The sequence below is a fragment of the Hippopotamus amphibius genome, chromosome 8, assembly GCF_030028045.1.
Source record: "Hippopotamus amphibius kiboko isolate mHipAmp2 chromosome 8, mHipAmp2.hap2, whole genome shotgun sequence".
NCBI lineage: Eukaryota > Metazoa > Chordata > Mammalia > Artiodactyla > Hippopotamidae > Hippopotamus > Hippopotamus amphibius.
In genome coordinates, this window is record NC_080193.1 from 76,733,217 (window position 1) to 76,757,950 (window position 24,734).

The 24,734-nt window shown below is 39.3% G+C and overlaps 1 protein-coding gene across 11 annotated transcripts in view; it reads right to left on the minus strand.

Annotated features, from left to right (window-relative positions):
* The window catches only part of LOC130859023 (DIS3-like exonuclease 2), a 386,474-nt gene that overhangs the window by 197,313 nt on the left and 164,427 nt on the right, over window positions 1–24,734 (minus strand). For all 11 annotated transcript variants that reach the window (XR_009055151.1, XM_057746243.1, XM_057746244.1 and 8 more), the window contains 2 exons: window positions 15,927–16,027; window positions 11,490–11,737 (listed from right to left, as the gene is read on the minus strand). Coding sequence is in view for 10 of the 11 variants with exons in the window: in XM_057746243.1 (XP_057602226.1) it covers window positions 11,490–11,737; window positions 15,927–16,027 (349 nt within the window). In the remaining variant the exon portion in view is untranslated. The remainder of the gene's footprint in view (window positions 1–11,489; window positions 11,738–15,926; window positions 16,028–24,734) is intronic.

The window sequence follows — 24,734 nt, forward strand, 5'->3', positions numbered from 1 at the left end:
TTCTGCCGTCACTCTAAAAACCAAAATACCTTGGGATCTAAACAAAAGCAAAATCTAGTAGGGAACTGACTTATGCACTGTGTATTTCTCTTAAGAAGGATTTGTCTTATATTTTTATTTCAGTGTAAATTTTATTTTAAATGAATACTGAAAGTAACTTTCCCTTTCATGTGTTATATTTCAAATATTACAATTTTCTTAGTAGTTTCTGTCTTCTATTCATTGTCTGAAAAGATAGTAATAGTTGCTTTAGAACAAATACGATTCAGTGTTGCATCAAAATGTCTGGCTTAAAAACCAACCCACTCTGCACTAAAGTATGTCCTTCAAAGATAACTTGGAAACTCTCACAGCCAAGAGGACCCTAAGGGGACATGACAACTAAATGTGATGCATAGGTATTCTAGATGGGAACCTCGAACAGAAAAAAGACATTAGACTTTTTTTTTTTAATTGAGAATTTCTGGATAAGAGTATGGACCCTAGTTAATAATAACATGTTAGTTTTGGTTCATTAATTGTAACAAATGTACCATACTACATGTTAACAATAGGGGAAACTAGGTGCAGGCAGTATATGAAAACTCTCTGTACTAGCTTGACAATTTTTCTGTAAATGTAAAACTGTTCTAAAAAACAGTTTCTTTTTAAAAACCTGAGACAAATGAGTAAAAGAAGTTATCTAGATTTCCACTAATAGGTAAATGACAAACTAAACCATGGCATATTTCTTCAATTGATTATTATGCATTTAAAAAATAATTTTGAAGATGTAGCAACATACAAATGACTATGACATAAAGTAAAAAAAATAAAATGTATTTAAGAATAGTATAATTTAACTATGTAAAAACATTTATGAAAAGATTGAAAGGGAATGGTGTTAATTTTTTTTAGAGAAGGAGGATTATGAGTGACTATTTTCTCTATTTTCTAAACTTCTTTTAATGTTGTAACATTTTTTAATTTAAAAGTTGTAGAAACATTTATTATAATCTAATGAAACTATAGTGCCCAGTACTGGTTACTTAACCAACATTCATTCCCCTCTTTCTTCCTTGTTAATAGAAACCTAAGGACTTCCCTGGTGGCGCAGTGGTTAAGAATCCACCTGCCAATGCAGGGGACACGGGTTCGATCCCCCATCCAGGAAGATCCCACGTGCCATGGAGCAACTAAGCCCGTGCACCACAGCTACTGAGCCTGTGCTCTAGAGCCTCCGAGCCACAACTACTGAGCCCTTGTGCCTAGAGCCCATGCTCCGCAACAAGAGAAGCCACTGCAATGAGAAGACCACACATCACAATGAAGAATAACTCCTGCTCGCCAAAAGTCCCATGCCACGGAGCAACTAAGCCCATACATCCCAACTACTGAGCCTGTGCTCTAGAGCCCCCGAGCCACAACTACTGAGCCCACACGCCTAGAGCCCGTGCTCCACAACAAGAGAAGCCACCGTAATGAGAAGACCACGCACTGCAACAAAGAGTAACCCCTGCTCGCCAAAAGTCCACATGCAGCAACGAACGCCCAACCCAGCCAATAAATAAGTAAATACATTTATTAAAAAAGAAAAAAAGAGAAACCTAATCTTCTTCATAGAGGACACATCTTTAGATCTTCATTATTCTAATAAAATCAGAGCATAGCTCCCCTGGAGACCATAATCAATATCATGGTTGATGGACAGAACTTCCCCTTTCCTTGTTTGATGTGATCAAGAAAGCATATAGCTTGACCACACTGGCAGCCATCTTCACGGTCATAGAGAATCCACTACCGGATCACTGAAGACAGCAAAGGGCAATCTGATAATATCATCAAGTCACTGACTATACGAGGCCTGAAACCTGCACAACCTCTAGACTCCCACTTATGTGAGATAATATATTTGCTTATTAAAGTCACTCTGGGTCAGGGTTTTCTATCACTTGGTACTAAAAGCATCCTAACATACAAAATATTTTAAAATATCTTCCATGAGAGGTAAACTTTCCTTCCCTTCCCTTCACTCTGCAACAGAAAATATAAAGCTCATAACTATCAAAAATAAAACCTCAGGACTGTTCACATCTTTTATCTTATAGGTATTCAGTACACACTGACATGATACTGCTGTTTCTAGAGCATAAAAATACTATTAATGGCTCCTTCCTTAAGCAATATATTTCTTAAAAATACTCCCTTTACGACTTCCATGTTGAACTAGGCCCACAAAACATAAAACAAGCTCATTTCGTCTTCATGGAATACAGCAGCAAGGCCAAGAAGTCATACCTTTCCCAGAGCAGATCTCTCTCCTCAGTACTATATCACTCTTCTTTGGTTGTATCTCCTTTCTGGCACATGCCTCTTTCTAGCTGTGTAATATTGCTTTCTGTACATCTCTTATTTATGAATAGTTGAGAAGAATCATCCTAACAAGAATAAACATTTCTTTGTTTCTGTGTCTTACACTGATACTTTTTCATCTTAAGTGCCCAATACAGGATGGTTGAATGAATCAATAAATAAACAAATTAATGCGCTTGAGCCTGGAAAAAAGGCATTCTATTCCTCCTTGAAACTCCAAAGGAAAACTAAGAAAACTGAAGATGGTAAAAAAAAAATAAACAAATAAAACCTAAAGACATGGATCTAGGTAAACACTTGAGGTCTTTCATAGCCAGCTGCCATGTTAGCAAAGTTATTAACACTAACGCATCAAAAAAAAAAAAAAAAATCAAGAACAAGAAAAAAATGCCTGCTACTACTTCTTTCACTCAAAATTGAATTGTCATTACTTATTTGTGTGGAAAATATCTCCTTCCCAACTGTGAGTTGCCAGTTCAGGAAGATTTGAAAAAGAAATAAAAGTTTTAGGGATTTGAATGGAATAAACATATCTGTTTACCAATGATATGATTATCTACATTAAAAATCCAAAGGAAACTATACCCAAAGTATTAAAATTAATACGGGGATTTAGCAAGGTGGCTAGATAGAGGATTAATAAACAGATATTAATTGTAATTTTACACCAGCACCAAAAAGAAAATGCAATTTAAAGTGTCTGTTCTTCAGAAGTTAACAACATGAAAAGACAACTCACAAACCAAGGAAAAGATATTTTTCATATTATTAACTGCTAAAATATTACTTTCTAGGATATTTTTTAAACTCCAAAAAAATCAAATGATAAACAGACCAGCTGAAAAAGTATGCTAAAATGAGTGGGGGAAAGTTTAAGCAAAAACAGAACTGCAGAGTTTCAAAAAATATCCCCCAAAATATAGTCTAATATTTAAAAGGGAAAATAAAGTTAGGAATTCTGGCACATACCACCTTAGCCAAATGATCACGGTTAACATCACCAGTATACATGCTGATATCAGGTACCCCCTAATATGATGCACATCACTCTGTGGTCTTTCCCAATAATGCTTAATCTCAATCTAATCACGAGAAAACATTAGACAAACCACAATTAAGAAACATTCCAAATCACTGAACAGTACTCTTCAAAAGTGTCAAGGTCATGAAAGACAAGGCTGAGGAATTATCACAAATTGGAAAAACTACAGTAACATGACAACTGTAATGTAGGGTCCTGGACCAGATTCTCAAACAGAAAAAGGAGGTCAGTGCAAAACCTGACAAGATATAAGTAAATTCTAAACTTTATTTAATAGTATTGTACCAAAGCTAACTTCTTAGTTTTGATAAATATTCTATGCTAATATAAGATGTTCACATACGAAGAAGCTGGGTAAAGGGTATACAGGAACTCTCTGCACCATTTTTGCAACTTCTGTAAATCTAAATTATCTAAACAAAGAATTGTGAAAAAAAATGAGTAAATACATTAAAGATAATCTCTAGGAGAGGAAACATAATGACCATAAATATATGGAAAGGTACTCAATCTCAGTAATTAGGAAAATATAAATTAAAATCACGAGACACCATTTTACACCCACCTGTTTGGCAAAAACTGAGTTGAACAATATCACGTGTTGATAGCAGTGTTAAGCAATGGAGTTTAAACACTGCTGGTAGGACTAAAAATGGGCACAGCCACTTTGGAAAATGATTTGGCTGTAAAGTTGTAAAGTTAAACCTGCACATATGTATCACAGATGATGCAGTAATTTTACTCTTAAGTAGAGTCTAGAGAAACTTCAGTTAGTAAGCACTGAATGTTCATAGGAGCATTGTTTATAATAGCAAAAACCTTGGTTCAACCCAAATATGCACTGCCAGATAAACAAATTATAGTATATTTCAGGAAATAGAAATATTATGAATTAAAATGAATGAAATACATGAATATATCTTGGAAACACGTCAAAGGTTAAAAAGCAAGTCACAGAAGAATTTGTGTAGCATAGTATTTTTTTATAAGTTCAAAAACAAGCAAAACTAACACTTTTAGGGATATAAATATGGGTAAATTATAAAGAAAAGTATATGGCTGAGACAGCGGTTACCTCTTGAGAAAAAATTAGGGGTTAGGATAGAGGGGAGCACACAGGGAGCTTCAACAGTATTGTGACAGATTTCTTCATCTGGGTGATGAGTTCAAGGGTTGGTTTAAATACTAGAATTCAAAAATTACCTATGTGTTACATGTACTCTTTTATCTTGAAACATACTTTGCAATTAATGTTAATAAATTTTTTTAAAACAATATTTTAGACAAATATACACCAAACCCTTAATAGTGATTATTTCAGGGGATGAAATTCTGGAAAATTTTCACTTTCTATAGTATACATTTTAAATAATCTTAATATAAAATACATAATGTGTATGTATTGAAAAAACCAAATTTTTTGAAAATTTTGAAACTGCAATAACAAAGAGTTGTGAGATAGAAAAATTTCCTTATTGGAATAATTTATAATGATCACTACCTCAATTTTTCTCACCAGAGTTCCTCCACGAATACTGTTCCCATTCATAATTCATGCTGTTACAATGGGGTCCTACTGTAAAATTAATTAGGACAGTGCTGAAACATTCCCAGCTTCTTACAGTTGGGAGCTGTGTGTATGTGTAAACATTCTATATAAATAAGCATGAGGTGCACTGTTCTGGGTAATGTGCTAGTAAAAACCTTACTGAGGGAAGGGACCAGCTACAGATAGAAGAAATTAAGACAAAGTCCTTCGAATTGGCCTCTATGCCTTAAAGAAAACAGGAACACTTAACAGTCAACATTAGTGTTGCAAGCCATTCATCCTCCTTTCTCTACCAGATAGTCTCATAAAGATGTAGCCTTCAAACGGGGCTGCACACAGGAAGGCAGTCATACATTCTTGCAGTGATTATCACTATAATTACGGCTCTCACGTAAATGCTTTCATGCATACAGGCCCACGTTGGAAACCCCATGCAAACAGATACAACGGTATCAGATCCCTGAGAACCTGCAAGTGGAGAACAATCCAGCATGGCCCCATCTAGGCCGCAGAATTTCAGTAACAATACACAGGTGAAAACAAAGTGTGGCAAATACCTGAGCTGTACATTTTAGGTATTATCTTCTATAATCAGGAGGAAAGAACACATTATTTCCCTTTTTCTGCCTCAGTATTATGATGCAGCAGAAGGCAGCAAGTAAGGAACTGGGGACTTTTGGAAAAGTATGGGTAGATCAGTGATGACAGAATATGGAAAAGAAGCAAGGCTCAATAGCACTGTATGATTTTACGGAAGGCCCTAAAGATTGAGAGTGAGGAGCTTCATGTCAACGTGAAGGGAGCAAAGAGGAGGCTGAAAGTATTTAAGGAGTAAAAGAGAAGGCTGATGGTAGCAAAGGTTCTCTAATACTTTAAAATAATATTTTCAACAAGACTGTGGATGAAGCTGACAACTATGGAAAGTGTTAACGACTGCACACGGTGCGAGGAAGGAACAATTTGGAACCAAAGCCTGCATCAGGACCATTCTCCTCCATTCCTTTTACTTTTGCTGTGTTTTGACCAAGATGCTCGCAAATGTTGAAGCCATTGGCTTTTTCCAAAGCTGATCCTTACAGGCCAGCAGGGGGAGCCCAACAGTCACAAAAAAAAGAGCCCCCTCCTCAGCCTGATTTGCTTTTTGTCTACCAGCCAAGCTAGAGCCAGAGTAAAGGACTTATAAAGTCTAAGTTTGGTAATACAAGTTTTTAGGGTTACATAACACAGCCTCTTCCTCAGAAGAATCTTCAGATAAGGAACGTTCTCTTGAAAAGGTGCAATACTCTCTGCATGGGGGAAGGACTGGATAGAGCTATTTTTCAATTTGCTAATCTTGTAGGCTATGCCTCAATAAATTATGCCTAATTTATCCTGTTTGTTTTTTTCTACCAACCTAGTTACTCTTTCATTTTCCTAATTACAATTTAATGTAATTTAATGACCACCTCCCCAATTCACATCTACCACATAAGAAATTCAGTATCTATCAAACTTGAATGGGATAGTAAAAGTATTTGCTTCTGTCAGGCAACAAATATTTCTGATTGTCTAATTACTGACACATTATGGGTGCAAAGGTGAGAGTTGAAGAATATACCAGAACAGACTCCCTTCCCCGTCAACCACTTCCTCCCCACCATACACATTGTCAATCAGAACTTCCCTTCCTCTCCTTTCACCTCACCTAGTCACTCTCTCCCATGGAAGCTGCTGTCCTTCATGCTCTTAAAATGGGCAGTAATACTACATTAAGCCTAGACAACCCCATATTCAACCAAAAATTTCTCAATCCTGCTATACATGCACTGACCTATTCATTTTCCTCCTTCCCATCCCTTAAAGCTACCAAAGTTTGCTGAAGAAAGTAATATAAATATGTAATATAAATATGTCAGTTTACTCTAGGTCAATTCATGTCATAGATCTTCAGTTAGTCTTCAGTGTTGCCAAGAAATACTATTATGTTTTTCACAGAAGCTGCTGTAAACCTTTTTCATTTTCTTTAAGATGTATCCTTAAATATTCCAGAAGAAGAAACCACGACGAATCTAGAAGAGTGACCTTGATATCTCCACGCCCATGACACCCTTAAAGGGAAGGCTGGGACTATAAACTCGACTTTAGGATAGCAGATTTCACAAAGGTCTAAGAAGTATAAGCATGAATTTCACAGCAAGAGTTTCTAAAGGGAAAGATGATTTAAGAGAGTTGGGAAGCTCTTAAAACTGTAACTTTGATTATATAATTACAAATCATTCCAGCAAGGAAGCCAACATGACTTTTTAAGTATCTTGGACAAGAGTCCAGTACTAAATATGCTGTGATGCTAACAAAAAGCAGTGATCCCTAAAAGCCAGTAAGGGTTCACTAAAAACAGACTACCTTTAGGTTTTTGACGGCATTACATAAGGTCCATGAAAGTGCACCATGTGATATACAGAGGTGAATAAGGCTCAACTGAAATCTCTCATGACAATTCCAAGAATATGATAAAAAATAACTTTTAACAACTAGAGGTCTCTAGTACTGTAATACTCTTCGGGCTCCCCTTAACTGGAGGCACCAAAGTGCCACTGGGAGTGCCAGAGATGCAATGCTTAAAGGGGCACCAAGACTGATGGCCTCCTGAAGGCCCCTTTCAAAGCTACTGAAATTATATATTCTATTAATGTGCACATTCTACTTAACCTTTTTGTTAAAGATTCTAAATTTGGGGTTCTCCACCTGAGTTTATATACTGACTATATATTGTTAATCAAGTGTTGATTTTGAAACCACAGAACCTTGGTTCTCAATCTCTGTCTGTTCTAACTACTCCTCTGTTTTCTAGCTTGATTTATGGTACACTATCTTCCTAGTCAACATGGCTGAAGACCCTGGGGTTATCAAATTATTTTCATCTACCCACCTGACCAGCCAGCAAACATTCACTGAGTCTTCTTGTCCTAAAGAAGCTCATAGCCAAGTAAATAACTTACATAAGCAATTACAATAAAAGCAGACAAGAGCTATAATAGTGGTATTATTAGAAACTATGCAAGCACCCATGACAGAGGACTCAGTCAGGGAACATTTTCCAAGTAGACAACGGAGTTAAGTTTAAAAGTTGAATATTTCACTAAAAAAATACTGGGGAGAAGAGAAAGCCGCTGCTGGGAAAGGAAGTGTACTTGCAAAAGTCTGGAACTATGAACATAATGAAATGGCAAGCAATGAAGCATAAGTGAAGGTAACAGGAGGAGATGAAGTTGCTCTTAGTGGATCATGATTAAATGCCATCATCTACCCAATCACCCAAGTCAGAGGCCTGAGAGTTCATTCAAGATTCTGTCCTTCTCCTCATGCCCCATTTCCAATTGGTCACCATGTCTGAGAAAACGTACCTTCTTCATCTCCCCTGACTCTTTTCACTCCTTTTGCTTCCCTCACTGCAGCTCCTTTACTTCAGGGTCTCCCATTTCATCTAAGGGTGACAGCCTCCTGCTTGCTCCCAGCCATGATGGCCCATCCCCCCCACTCCGGACTCTCGACCAGAGTGATCTTTTAGCAAAGGGTCTTCCACTCGCCAAGAAACAACACTGGATTTCCCCCTTCATCCACTTCCTCTAAACTTTCAAAAAATTATTTTATTCCCATGGAAGAGCTTACAACATTCTGCTTTATACTATAGCTAGAGCTCAAAGAGACAGGCCATTCACTTCATCTACTTTATGCACATTCCTTGCCAGAGAGTTGAGTCCCACAGTCCCTGATAATTGGGCAGTGGATCGCAGCACCTTTAAACCCCTTTGTTTAAAAGTATCAGGCAAATAACTGCCTCAAAAGACCAATAAAGATTTCCTAACCTAGAAATTCTGTATTGTGTTCTAGACTTCAGTGTGTGACCTGCAGACAACTGGCAGTACCATTTGGAGGCCATGTACTCTATCAAGCAGGTAAATGGCTACTGTGTAGAAAAAAGCAGACTAATACAGAATATGTTTTATGTATTTATGTGCAGAAAGGGGTAGAGAAAAGGTACCATGTGGTGGCTGGACTGGTCAGGGTGGTTGAGAGAGAAGCTGTGACTCTTTTGCTACCTTGTTAGTTCTGAGCTCCTCATGAGACCTGCCTATGTTTACTGCTCTGGGTTTTAGGCAAACCACCAATTTCTTACATTAATCAACACTTTTATTTAAATTAGATCAAGTAGGATTTCATTTCTTAGAATCAAATTAATCCTATGACATTTATGTAAACTCCTCCTGCATTAGGCTACAATTTCTTTAAATAAAGAAACTATAGCTTACTTACCTTTGTATTTCTCACATAATATAGCACGTACAATTAACATCTGTCTTGTGAACTGAATTTAACTGCAGAAGAAGTATATGACTTCGGACTTGAATAATCAGTAGCAATTATACAGGCAGAAGTTCAATAACTTTTAAGGGTAGAGTGCTGGGGCAGGGAAGAAATTCAAAAGGATGGCACTTTGGTTATACTTGGTTTTTAGGCATGGTTTCTATGGAAGCAAACCACACATGTTCACACCCATAGCAAGTACTACCTTCATGCTCCTGGTCAAAACCTGGCAAAGATGAGAGAGGACACCCAGGCAGTCACAGCACAGTACATTCTGATTGGGAAACAGTGACCTCAGCTCCTAAAGATCAGTAACTGATAGCCAGAACAAAATGGCAAGGCGACCACCAACATGCAACAGCTGCAGCCCGCATCCCTCATGAGACAGACGTCAGCTGAGAACTTCATCATGAAAACCTGCCACATTTTATTTCTTAAGAAAAATTTTCTCTTTTCCACAAAGATTTTAAAAGGCTTATTTCCATAAAAGACAAGTTTTAATGTCTTTATAGTAAGAAGGTAGAGAAAAAGCAGTTTTCCAAGTATGAGAATCTTCAAACTTCTGCATTTTGAAAAGTAGACAATTAATATATGGTTATTATTTTAAAATATTATTTCTTTAGATGCAGCAAATGTCCTTACTGCTTCAAAGGCCTGACTCCTTTTTTGATTATTGCTGTACTTTACCCACAAGAAAAAAGTGCTTGATGAAGTACGCGTGCAGCTGTTAAAAAAAGGGCACCTGAAGGGCCGTTTGAGCAATAAGAGAAACTCACACTGAAGATTTCCTGACTACACCCTTACAGCTCAAAAACTAAGGAAGTAGCCCAATCAAGTATACACAATGGGCTATGACAGAAAGGCAGATAAAAGGCAAGGCTGGATTTCCTGCCTTGATGTGAAAGTGTTCCCTTCCCACTGCCAAGCAGAGTGTGGCAGGCATAATCACCAGGGGCCAGGTGGCACAGCCATCATCGAGCCTTTGAGGGGATGGTGAGAAACTGGCAAGCTGCTGAGAAGGGCTATTTAGGGCTCAAGGGGTTGATGTCACTTTTGGATAATGAGTTAGTTAGGCTTCAAAATGATGACATTGCAGTCCCACCACTTGAGAGCAGAAAAGAAAGTGCAACTGTTCTTGACTGGCTCTGAGGTCATATAAAGCACAGAGATCTTCATATCACTGAGAAGGTGGCCCAGGATAGTATTTCTTAAATTGCAGTGGGCACATAGATTTGATTTTGGTTGACTTCACCATAAAAGCTAAGCAGAGAATAAATCTCATCAAAGCAGCACACTGTGGCCATCCATTGAGTGTTGGCGCTCAAAACCATGGGACATTCCCAGGAGGGTCCATCCTGTACAAGTTAGATGACCAACAAGCAAGTCACCAAATTAGACTAAAAGTAGTGTCAAAGCAAACTTTTCTAGCTTGTATGCCTTTATTTTCATTTTCTCTGAAGCATACCAGACACCATCCATAATAAAGGGCTACAGGTACAGCTAAAACTTAATACCACTTCTCTTTCAAAATGAATGCCAGTTGTAAGAAGGAAACAGCATTTGATCAAAGAGCTAGGTCCAGCATTTTCTTCAGATTACAGTGAAGTGGCCATCCATGATGCTCTGTGGCTATATAATCTATATTTAAGTTAGACTGGTTTCTGAAAGTTTCCCTAAAAACATGGTACCCTTTCCCTGCTTACAGTAGGATAATTTAATGTTTAATGCGGTAAGTGAAACCTCTGAAGGATCAATACCAAAAAAAGTACATCATTCAAACATACCTTTACATTCATATTTTAAAGCGTGGGAGACTGAGATCCCATGAATACGCCTGGAATTTCACATATTTTAACACTAGTGTCTGAAAGGAGGGGTCTGATTGTTTGCTGCAATGAATTCTTTGCAAGTTCACAAGTACAAACAGGATTCACAACATAACAGGAAAAAAGCAGAGGCTCATAATGTGTTTATGTTTCATGCGAAAAAAACAAAAACAAACAAAAAAGGTAATTGCCTGGCAATTCAAGGAACCTACAGGTGACCAGTTGAAGTGGTAGCTAAGAGCCATTTCTGAAGAACCGTACCTAGTACCCAGGTTTTAATGAAGAAATAATAATTAAAATATACACAAAAAAGTTTACCTAAATGCCACCTAAACCAAGTTCTGTCAGGGATCTGTTCTCATCAGCGGTCACCTACCCCAGGGCAAAGTTGCTGTCTTCCTTCCAGTCCACAATGCGGCAGATGAACAGTGTGTTGGCATAATCTTTAGGCCGGGTCACAAAGTCCTGGGGACAGTCCTTGAGAGGCACATAAATTCTAGGCACCCGGTGGTCCGAGGGAGAAAACAGGGCACATTTCCTAAACAGTTCACTGTTCTTATCAGCCAAGAGTTTGAGGAAGCCAGTCGCTGCACGGGAATGTTTTTTCTCCAAGATGTAAACCACCTGAAAATATCAAAGATATAGTCAATGTTGTTTTTCTATAGGACTGGATAACAGTTGGGAGAAGTCAGTAGGATGTTATTGGGTCAACTAGCTGGGTCCAGTTTTTCCATGTCCAAATGAAGTACCTCTCAATGATGTTCTGTGACTAAGTTATCTATATTTAAGTTGCAACAATTGAAGCCAGTGAGCACATATACCCAAGGAAAACTATGCAATATACAGATGAATTATATGAAAGTGCTTTTAAAACCAAGACCTATGTCTTAAGGAAATATGTAAGACTCCAGCAGGCAAGTATGGCTCCAGGTATTTGTTCTGCATTACATTTTTCTCACATGAACTATACCAGTAGCTCACATGAACAATACCAGTAGCTCACATGAACAATACAACAGTTGTTTATTTTTAAATGTTATTAAACATAAATAAATAACTTCATTATGCCATCAAATGCAGAAATCTTTTAACCTTCCTTCTTTCCAAGATTAAATCCAATCTCTCATTTTACCAGGCAAAGATTCAGGCCACCACACCACTATGGCTATTTCTATCCAGAGAAACACATCATCTTGGACTGACTCATCATTCAGCTCTCTTACTCTCCTGTGCCCCTCCACGGGCTTTCTCACCACACCAAGACCACTAGTGCCTTGACCCTTGCCTGTTCTCTATGTCTGTTAGCTACTTCTTGGCCTTGAATCCTTTCCTACCTGCCAGAGACACCATGTTCCATCACTTCAAGTCCTGTAACCCTATGTCGTCAAATGCCTCACCCCTCTTGTCCTTCCATTGCATCTACCCCAAAAATCCTTAATTCTGCTATTCTCTGTTCAGCCACTGCTATTCTCTAACCTTAAACACAAGTTTTTGAGTCCACCAGAGAAGAAGAAAATCACAATCATACAAATGGATACCATCACACATTAATGTTACACAATTGTTGCTAGGACTTCAAAATCTCTAAGATATTTTTTCACCTGTTCCCAGTCAGCACAATCTATTCTTTAAGCCCGACTCTTGATCCTCCTTTTGGGACTCCAATTATTTGAATGCTGAGTCTTTTTTACTGTTCCACAGCTTCCTGAGGCTCTGTTCTTTTTTTTTCAATGTATTTTCTCTCTGTTCAGATTGGGTAAATACTATTGATTGGTCCTCGAGTTAACTAATTTTATGCTGAGTAACCTCTACTCTACTACTGAGCCCATCCAGCAAGTATTTTGTTACTGTATTTTTCAGTTCTATAATTTCCATTTAGTTCTTTTTTTTATAACTTCTATTATTTCGCAGAGATTTTCAGTTTTCTCATTTGTCTCAAGAGAATTTTTCATTGCTTGTTAAAGTATATTTATGATGGCTATTTTAAAATCACCGTCAGATAATTGCAACACCTTGGTGCTGGCATCAGTTAGTTGTCGTCCATCACTCCAGTAGTGATTTTCCTGGTTCTTGGTATAAGGTGATTTTCTAATGTATCCTGGACCTTTTGGCTATAATGTTAGCAGATTCAAGGTCTTATTTCCATCTTGTCTTTTACAAGGCAGTCACCCTGTCTATGGTTAGCATGCAGGTTCTAGACTACTTTGTGGGCTGTAGTTCAAGTGACAATTTAATTTTCAGAGCCTTTGCAATGCTATTCTGATATGTTTGGTTGACAAGGTGCCACTGTGGCTCCCGCTGGTCTGCTGGTAGCGCTGAGGGGCTGGAAAGAACTTCCTCAGCCCTGACCACCTGGCTGTTCTCTTTAATGCGGATGAGGAACACAGAGGAACACATCCTAGTCCATATCCATGCAGAGACAAAAAGACTTCCTGTTTAGGGTGTTTGCTGTAGTGGCACCCCCTTCTACTGGTGCTACCTGGCTGCCCAGCACCACTGTGTGCAAGAGGGGCATCTCAGCCCCATGAGGATAGAGGTTTCCTGGACCACATACTTGTGGTAGGATCTCCTTTGCTAGTGCCACCTGGCTGCCAGGTGTCCAGTGGGGGGGGGGGGGGGGGCAAGCTCACACCTATGAGGACAAAGGGGCTTCGCATGCTGGGCTGCTTGTTGTGGCAGGATCCCCCTTAGTGATGCTCCCCCAGCTGTCTGTTACCCTTAGGTGGGGGAGGGGCATCTCAGGCCCACAGGCACAAAGAGGCTTCTGGGGCTAGGTCACCTCTTTGGCAGGATGCCTGTTGTCACAGCCATCCAGATGCCTGGTGTCTCTTAGTGTGGGAGAGAAGTCTCAGGTGTGGTGGGGAAGGAGAGCCCTTTTCCTGGCCACTTACCATCAGCAGGGATCCCAGTCAATTTGTCTTATAGGTGCTGCTGGGATTGCCTGGTGTTGCTGGAGGGCCTATGTTAGATCTGAGTGAGGAACGAGTCTGCTTGAGCACCTTCTATTGCTGGGTCAGGATCCAGAAACCCTGTGTCCCCTTCTGTTGGTGGAGGGCTTGTAAAGTCCCCCGCTACTATGTTGTTCTTCTAGCCCCAGAGTCCCTAACTAGTTTGCCTTCCTCTTTCCATCTTCCAGAATTCTCCCTTGGTTGTCTCTTATTATTGTCCAGAATTTGTAGCTGTGCTTAGTGGGGAGGAGCAAGGAGAAGTGAATCTATGCTATCTTGTCTGAACCAGAAGTCCCTGCTTTTTGATTTAATATTTGACAGAAGAAGTATACAAATCAGTGTGACATTACTCATGATTCATGCTAGTTGTCATAGAAATGACTTTACCACACTGTAAGTTATGCATACAAGTGCTGTCTTGCCTTATAATTTTAGACTGAATCATTAAGAAACTATACAGAAAACAAAAACAAAAACAAAAAAAACCAAAAACAAAAACAGTGAGAGAGAGAGCACCATTGGGGGGCAGCAGCAAATTGCAGAACACAAATTCCATCCACAGAGGTTGCCTCGACTCAGCTCTGACCAAAGTCATCTACGAATGTGGCCCAGTGTTGCTAGATGTTTTGTTTTGTTAAGAGGAGCCAGAAGCCTGATTTTTTTACGTGAACACTCTTTTTTTTTTTTTTTAAGGTAAGCTACTAAGTCAAAACTTTTAAATACTTCACAGGTCAAACAAAACACAAACTTGTGAGCCAGATCCAGCCCTCAGTCTTTCTGTTCATTATAATCTTTCACACCTATCATGTTGCCTAATATATGGTTAGTATTCAAAATGCTTATTAAAATAAAGATCTAGATAACTGAATGGGCAATTGGTGGGGGAGGGTGATATATATGTGATATAACTGAGAAATTCCTTGTGTTGCTATGCAGGAGACACTCTCCTAACCAACAGCTAGGCTAAGTGGCAGCACCGCATTCCCAGGCTACACGTGCTGGCGGATGCCTCTGGTAGAGGAAACCTCGTGCCATCACACACGCCATCCCTTGTCCTTGTACCACTCCTTCCACCAGGAGCTACCTGCATAGCGACAATCAGCTGTGTTTGATCCCATGTCTGAATATGTCACTAGCATATACAATTAAAAAATAAAATTAAATTATGCAAAAAAAAACCAAATTGTTTTTGTTAATATGATATCTAAATTAAATACTCTGGAGAAACTAAAAACTACTTATTAAAAACTTACTTTTGAATTAGATATGGTCATGACAACAATAAAAAAAATTGGAGCAAAACACTGTAAAAAATCTAGGAGTCTACACTCACATTGCTTCACCAGTGCCTAAATTCTCACTCCACTTTGTTTGTTGATTTATTTATTTATTTATTTTTGGCCATGCCACGCAGCATGCGGGATCTTAGTTCCCTGACCAGGGATCAAACCAGTGCCCCCTGCAGTGGAAGCACAGAGTTTTAACCACTGGACTGCCCGGGAAGTCCCTCTCACTCCACTTTAAATAAACCAAACTGGTGCTCGCTTCGGCAGCACATATATTAAATAAACCAAACTGGAAATCATAGATGTCACATTACAAGTGCGGTTTATGTAGAAAAAGATAATGCAGAACCTCAATAAACATACCATACACAAAGAAAAGGCCTTGGCCCTTCATCCAAAGACAGGTAAATGAATATATGTGTATAGGTTTAAAGTTATAAAAAAGATTCACTTTTTACAATTCCCTGCTTCCACTGACTTTTCTGATTAATTGACCGACAGTCCTAAATGAATTGTATGAAAAGCCTGCAACAGGTAGGTCAGCTGCCTGCCAGACAAGTGAAGAAAACAGGCAAAGACCTTTGCTGATCTCTGCAGTGACTTCTCTGGTAAAGCTCTTGTGTCCTGTGACATGAAGGTGTTCTCATCTTTTGGAACTGGTGCACCAGCATCGTCTTTTCCTAATTTAAAAAAAAAAGAGAAAAGAAGAAGAGGAAGAATCAGGTAGACGCATACCTATTAGGAATACAGACCCCCGGGATTTTTAAATTCAGAGCTGCAAGGATTCTTGGATACCATCTACCCCAAACTACTCATTTCACAGAAGAGGAAGCCCAAGCCCACAGTGACTTGGCTAAGGTCAATTACGTCACCAACTTGTATTAATGCTCACACTCAGCAGGCCACATTTTACCTACTTAATGTTATTCATATGTTAGGCATCATACAAGTGGAGAGCATCAAATTATGTTGAATTAAACTAAATCGCCTATGTGTTGAAATGCCAAAAACACTAAATGTTATACACTGCCCCAGCCCACAATGAAGAGTAGAGATAGGTTAACTTATTCTGCACATCTGCTGAAATAAAACAAAATCAAAATAAATGTTAACTTTTAAAAGGACTTTGGTACCAGCCATAACGAACAAAATGGTGGGAAATAGATTATATTTATTAAATAAACAAATAAAAAAGCCAACCCTGATTTTCCTGGCTTTTCTTAGTGACATTATATAAAGAGTAAAGTACTTAAAGTCTTTTAATGTTTAATTTCCTTTCTTAAAAAACGTATAAAATGCACAATCACCCAAGAAACTGAAACCACATCTCCCCACTAAATAGGGAGTTAGGCTCTGGACCAGAAGTATTAAAACCACTCATGAAAAAAAAGCAGCAAATTACACACTTCTGCACATTTAATATTTTATATTTTCATGTGTTACATTAGATTTCCCCCACAAAACATTCTTATCCAACTATACTGGAGTTTCTGGATGCTAGGGGTCACAACCAATTCATGTGGGACCCACTCCAGCTAGCTAAGAGAGTCTTGTACTTATCATCATTTAGACATTACTAAGGCCAAAATAAATAAATCAATCCTTTTCAGGACTGGCTGCCTCTTAGCAAAGGCTCAGCTAAAAGCCAACTTTACTCTGGGCGTACTCTGGAAACACTGACATGATCTGACCTACTGGGGCTTAAGAACGATCAACTGTATGCTTTTCCATCTATGCTAAAATCTACCTACCATAGTGCCACTGAAAGCAGAATTCGTACTGTCTTCTAAAAAGAAAAACAAATGAAAACTTTGCTGTTGTCGATCACCCTGTTTATCAGTAAAAGAGGGACATCATCAAAGTTCATCTTTTATTTTAGACCAAGTTCAGGATTCCAAAATCATCAGATGCTTCCAAAACAATATCTTTTATACTCTTAGGGAGAAAAAAACCCACACAAGTTGCTGACCTGTTCCATATAACATATCTTCCCAATGTGTTCTGCAGAATAACGTAATTCAGGAAAGATTGGGAGGATGGAATTAACATGAATGAGTATACTCTACCTAGATATCTGATATCTGAGTTTTTGGTCTCAAGAGTTGGCAATCAAGACAGGGTAGTGAGGGTTTTTCCGAGACAGCCCAAATCCTGGGCATGCGGCTTTCTGTGACGGTCACTGATGGCTCTGTCTTAAAATGACCATTGCTTCAGAATCCATCCCAACGACAAGCAAGTCTTCTGTTCCAAAGGTTATGCCGTTGCACTCAAAAAAGGAGGGCAAGCCACGGAAGTGGGCCCAATCATTATTTTCAGACATCACACTTGAACATGATCTTTTCAGGTTCTGTGTTCATAAGGAAATCCTGGCAGAAATAAGGCTTTGTTCAGACAGAGATCAATTCTAATAAGTTAAACTGAAGCATGTAGCCTTACAGGTGAGCACCACAGATATATTCAATGAATGTGAAGAAACACACTGCCAGGTTAGTGAATCACCTTAATAGGTTTTCAACAACTACATCTTGCCACACTGAACAGCAAGGTTGTCAATTTAACGAGAGAATCTATCGCATTGTTTAATCACAAGATCATTTGTTTATTCATTTATTTCGTGTGTATTTATTGAGCACTGGGCATTGAGGATTCAGTGTGAATAAAAGAAAGATGATCCCAGCCTTTATGAAACATACAATTTAAAGTTGGAGTGATATTCAATAAATAAGCACTCAGTAAATATAAAATTATAAACTGTGATAAATGCTAAGAACGAAAGAACATTCCCAAGGAGGAAGAAGAGAGAACGTATGATTTAGATTAAGAAGTCAAGAGAAAGACCTTGTGTGCAGGTGACATTCAAGCTGAGATATGAGGATGGCGTGGCATGTGTAGGGGAGAAGAAGGGGACAAAAGACCCCCAGTGAGGAATGGAACCTGGGAAGGGGTGGAGGTGGGAAGTCCTTGGGACAATCAGGAACAGGAAGACCATGTGGCTGGAGCACAGTGAGCAAAAATGGGTGTGGCAAGAAACGGAAATAAGAGGTAGACAGGAGTCAGGTCAGATGGGGCCTTGCAGATGTTAAGAATCCTGAGTTTAAACTTACATACAACAGGATGTTGGCTAAGGATTTTGTTCAAGAGAGTGACTGCCTAACTTGAGACTAGGCCAACCTAAGAGGGGATGTAGGGAGACCAGTTAAGAGCTACTGCAAGAGTCAGACATGAGAGGATAGTGCTACAATGCAGGCACTGGAGATGGCATTAGAAGGATCAATTTAAGACATATTTTGGAGTTGAACTAATAGACTTTGGTGGCAATAGATATGAGAGTTTAAGGCTTATTAGATATAAGAAATGAAGGGTTACTTCAAGCTTTCTGACATCTGCAGCTAGGCTGATGGAGGCACTACTGGCACAGGAAAAACTAGAGAAGGAGGTGAAAATCAACAGTCCTATTTCAGAGGTGGTCCTATTTGAGAAGCCACTTGTGAGTCTTTCAAGTGATGATGCTGAGTAAGCAGTTAACCTGAAGACCTGGAACTCAAGAACAGAGATCTGGACTATGGCTGTAAGTATAATTTATATGTCTAGAACTTCCATGTTTATACTTTCCAGCCCAAATTGCAGAGAAGAAATTCAAACCCAAGTATCTTCAACTACTAAGTTCATGAAGCTCTTCCACTGATACATGCTCAAGTATGAAGTAATGTGCTGTCAGTGTTAAGGAAGTAAGAAAAATTCACTAAGGAAGTGAGTTGGGGCTTGAAGGATATACAGATATTTTGGAGAAAAAAGCTGAAGGGCTTTCCAAGTAAAGGCCAGCATTGTACAATGGCCCAGAGCTGTGAAAAAGCCTGACATGGTAAAGGATTAGTAAGAGATTTACTGTAGCTACTAACAGGTCGAGGACACAAGTGCTGGGCAGGAAGGGACTGGGATGGGGAGAGGAACGAGGCTGGTGGAGAGGTGGGATAGGTCCTATGGCAGAGATTCTAGTTACTGCCCAATTATCTATTCTCTTCTTTCCTAGTTATCAGAACCACAATTTTTTAGCTAGTATTAGTTAGAAGACTACATTCCTCAGTCTTTTTGCAACTAAGCATGGCCTGAATATCTAAGTTTTAGCCAATAAGATGCAGGTTAAGGTGTTGTGATTTAAAGGATGGCCTTTACCTCTTTCCTCCTTCTTGTTGGCTGGAATGTGGATGTGACAGCTGGACCTCAAGCACTCATCTTGGTCCTGGAGGCTACAGGACAAGGGTGCATTCTACCATGCAGAGCAACACAACAGAATTGAAGACTATAGAGCTATCCTATAAGCCCTGACCTGCCTACCTCTGTTCTTCTCTTCTGTGAGATAGAAATAAACTTTCCTGTTTAAGCCATTGATATTTTAGGATTTAATGTCACGCTCAGCAGAACATACTTCCTAACACACAGGTCCAGACAGTGAAACTGATAAGCTTGGCTACTATCCTACGAAGCATTATAAAGGCCAGGGACACATACGTTTTAGAGCTATGAATTTGATAGCATTCTGGTGTGGAGAGACAATAGTAGCTGAGATCTTAGGAAGCTGGAGTTATAGTCTAGGCAAGAACACAATAAGAATCTAAATTAAGATAGTGGCAGTGAGAGTGAACAGAGGCAAGATTTGAGAGAGATTTCTGAGCAGGGTGCTGCGAAGTGTGCCTCCATCACTATGAATGACTAAGTACAAGAAAAGGGGCTTAAGTTAAAAAAGGTTTTGACTCAATATCAGGAAGAATACTTTAACAGAATAACAAAACTCCTTGATGAATTACTAGAATAGGGCAGAGTTGCTGGCAGTCCTCAATGAAGGAAAAGGTTATGTGTCCCTACAACCTTCAGTTTTGCCATACAGAAGGCAGAACTGGCCCCATGCATTCTGTGGTCCCTTCTAGTTAAAAATGTCTAAACTAATGACTACCAAAATTCTTCTTCTAAAAAAGAGAATTTTCTAAAAACTAGAAACAACTGCTCACTATATCCTCCAAGAAACACTTTAGGAGGAAAAATGCCATGAAATCCTGATCTCTTTATACAGATTATCTGAAATTTCTATTTTAAACACTCAAAAAGTAAAATGCCATGGTTTGCTGCAGTTGGCACTGCAATTTACTTAAAAATGATTCTGATTTGGCCTTCTCATATATAAACAATGGACTGACAAGGCTGATGATCCTTACTACTTGATGTCATCAGATTTTCAGATGACTAGACTGTGATGCTAAGTGAAGGCAATGTGAAGAAAAAAGAACTGGGCAAAAAGTTGTTTAAATCTTTCCAATTAAAAGAGTGATAAACTCTGATAAATCCAAGCTTTTCCATCTCTGAATGAAGGGTCACAGAAACTTACAATTTCTACCAAGAACTCAATGAAAATTGTAATATAAATTGGTACATGAAAACAATTCCCCTCAGATCTCTCAAAATTAACCAAAAAGAAAAACTTATTTTATGGGCCCCTCTCCCCAGTGAAAAGTAGGAATGACAACACAAGTCCTCACAGGGCAAGGCAACATTCATGTTATAATCATTTTCTGTACTGCAAGTTGCCAGCCCAAGTAAGTCTCTCACTCTGAAATAAAGCTAGTGTAATTGTATGGTGCCAGAGAATGTTCACAGTGTGCTCACATACATCACCTCATTTGATTCACACCATCACTTCATACAATATGCAGAGTGGATATTGTCATTCCAGTTTCACCAAGGAAATGGGAGTAATGGAGGGGCAGAGCCAGCCGATGACATCATGCAGGGATCCTGGTGCCAACTGTGGTGGCCTGTTCTCCACACAAGCAAGAATGACAGCATCGTGGGAAGAGCCATGAAAACCTACATCAAGATATTGCTTAAGTGGCCATGTGACTCCCTGAAATGCTGGCATCAACTCAGTGAAGGTCCTGAATATCTGTGGAGTGTCAGGCACTACAAATGACCCTGGCTCGGTCCTCAGAAATCTCGTGTGCTAGAAACGAAACAAAATGCAAACAAATAAAGTACATGGAATTAGTGACTGCTGGTAAGCAGTGTGCTCAAATACAGTGAGAAGGGAGCCAGGGAGTTTGACAGTGAACCTCCAAGCTGAAATGGGAAGGCTGAGTAGGAGGAGCTGGCTAGATGGATGGGCATGGGGAGCGTTCCAGAAAGGGAGAAGACCATGCATCAAGGCACATAAATCAAGAGTAAAATGAGAAGGACAAAGGTTCTCTATCTCTAAACATGTTGCAGGGATCAGACCACAAAAGGCCTCACATGACATGCTGACAAGCATGCACTTTACATTTTAGGGATGGAAAGCCACTGAAAAATGTGAGAACAACATAATCAAATTATATATGATGAGGAGTCAAGGGTCAGCCTATTGCTCCTTTGAAGATAATCTGTCTTCCTCCTCTAGCTGCTTTTAAGTTTTTCCCTTTGGTTTTCTGTAGTTTCATCTTGATGTATCTAAGTATGAATTTGAAAAAAAATTCTACTTACAATCACTGGTCATAAATCTGTGGTTTGGTATCTCAACTGTTATGGAAAATCTCAGCCATTATCTTTAAATTTCACCTTTGCTCATTTTCTCTCTCATCTCCTTTCTAGGTCTCTAATTAAACTTATCTAGACCTCACTCTATTCTCTATGTCTCTTACCATCTCCCTCTGCATTTTCTGTCTCTCCATGCTATACTCTGGATAATTTTTTCTTACCATCTTCCAGTTTGTTAATTTTCTCTTCAGCTTTATTCAGGCTGTTAAATCCATCCACTGAGGTTCTCCTCTTTAAACTATGTAATCAAATACATACTTCTCCTCACCCACTGAGTTTTAAATTTCATTACTGCTATGTTTATTTCTAGAAGTTTCGATTCCTTTTTCAATTTGCTGTCACATTTCATAGTTTCCTATTCTTTGCAGGTATCTTCAAGCTTATCTTTTATTTCTTTAAACACAGTAGTATTTTATAGATGGCAACGATTCCAATATCTGATGACGTTTACGAAGGGTTGTTTCTGTTGTTGGTGGTTGCTAATGACTCTTGCCCTTGGAGTATGGTTTCCTTCCTAGTTATATTTGCATGCTGGTTACTGAATAATTTGAGGCCTAGGAAGAAGAAACCTTCCTTTTGAAAGAATTTCCACTTGATTTTGCCAGATACCCAAAGGCACAATCAGCCCATAAACCAATTCAAGACTTCAGATTCCTTGGTTGACCCGGTCAGTTTGAACCTGGGCTGAAATTCCACAAGAGAGCTTGTATGTTTCAGGTCTACCCTCACCCTGATAGTGTAGTCCTTTGGGGTCCCAGCTTCTTCTGAGAAACCTCGGCTTTATCTCTGTCTCCCTCAACCACTAGTCAAATCTGCACTCTTGAATGGATTCTCCATTCCAATTTTAACCTGGTAATGCCTGTGAGCTCTTTGATGCTTTAAGAAGGAGGCTGGGTTTTGTTTTTTGTTTTTGTGTTTTACCCAAATATTTTTGGTTTTTTCAGTAGAAGGGCACACGTCTGAATAACAGTTCACCATTACTATCAACAGAAAGTTGTTAGAGTTTGTATTTTAGAAATATTTTTCAGGTGGCAGTGCAGAGCCTAGTGATCGGTGACAGAAGTGAGAACAGGTGAGGGGCAGTGGTGATCTGTGCAGGAAACACAGCAAGGAGGCTACTGTGATAGTGCTCAATGTTACATTAAGCAAAAGCACAAGGGATGGAGAGCAGAGGCAGGTATTCTCACCTTTATTTTTCCCAGCAACCCCATGAGGGAAGCATTACTATTCTGGTGTTTATTGCAATCAGCAGTTCAAAGAGGTAAAGTAACTTATCCCAGGATTCATCCAAAGAGATGATTAGTAGAGGTGGCGTCAGAACCCAGTATGACTCCAATTCCAAACTCTTCCCACCACAGTATGATGAGATCCAAAAGAAAGATAGGTGCGTGTGGGTGGGTTCCAATGAGGATGGAGGATTGCCGAAAATTTTTTAATTCACTTAAGGACATCGAAGGATTTTAAATTTTAGAAGATGCCAAGTAATAGACAGCTCTCTAAATAACTTCGCTGCTTCCACCCACAGAAATGACAGAGTAGTTAAAAGCATGAGCTTTGGAGTCACAAGACCTAAAATCAAACCTAGGTCCTGTGATCTTGAACTTGTGGCTTTGAACAAGTTACTCCCTCTCTCAATTTCCTCCTTTGGAAATCAGGAATAGTCTACATGATTTCAGGAACAGTTTACACATAGTGCGCCAGCATAAAGAATATTAGCAGACACTGTTAGATATTACTACTAATGTTGTTGTCATGGTTATCATTATTAGCTCTTGGTGGTCAGCTTTGGGTGAATCCAACCCTCTTACCCTGGACACAACTGACTGGACAGGACTGGTATACAGGAGGATGGCAACATTATAAAATGGGTCACATTTCCTCATCTGTAAAATGTAACTCATAGGGTTAGTGGGAAGATCAAAGGAAGTTAGCGTGTGTAAAAGTGCTACAATAGCTAGAACATAGCAAGCACTCAATAATTGCTATATAGTATATATTTAAATTGTATGTGCTTTTCTGTATGCTTGGTGCCTTCGTGCGAAGTAAGGAGGGAGAAGAGATGGTGCTATAAAGGTAGGCAGAGGCCAGGTCAACATTACGATGTATGGATTTATCCCAAAGGCAATGCAGAGCTATGGAAGAAAGCAGGCAGGGGACTAACATGGCTTATGGGTTTTTTTGTTTGTTTGTTTTATTTTATTGGCTGTGTTGGGTCTTCATTGCTGCACACGGGCTTTCTCTAGTTGTGGCAAGTGGGGGCTACTCTTCATTGTGGTGCATGGGCTTCTCAATGCGGTGGCCTCTCTTGTTGCGAGCACAGGCTCTAGGCACATGGGCTTCAGTAGTTGCGGCATATGGGCTCAATAGTTGTGGTACACGGGCTCTAGAGCGCAGGCTCAATAGCTGTGGCGCACGGGCTTAGTTGCTCCGCGGCATGTGGTATCTTCCTGGGACAGGGATCGAACCCATGTCCCCTGCACTGGCAGGTGGATTCTTACCCACTGCACCAGCTAGGAAGTTCTGGCTTATGGTTTAAGAAGCTCACACAGGTTGCTGTATGGGAAACACATTTAGAAGTGAAACTGGAGGCAGAAAGGCCAGTTAGCAGGTTACTGCAATAAATCAGACTAAGTGGTAGAGGGAATGGAGATTCTAGATCGAGAGGTATTTATTATAAAAGGGAAAACTGACAAGGTTATTCAGATGCTAGTCGGGAATGGACACTGGGGGGGTTATAGGGGTAGAGTTAAGGAATGGGAAAAACTGCCCCATTTTCTTATAACAGGAGTTCTCAAAGTATAGTTCCTTGACCAGCAACATTAGCAT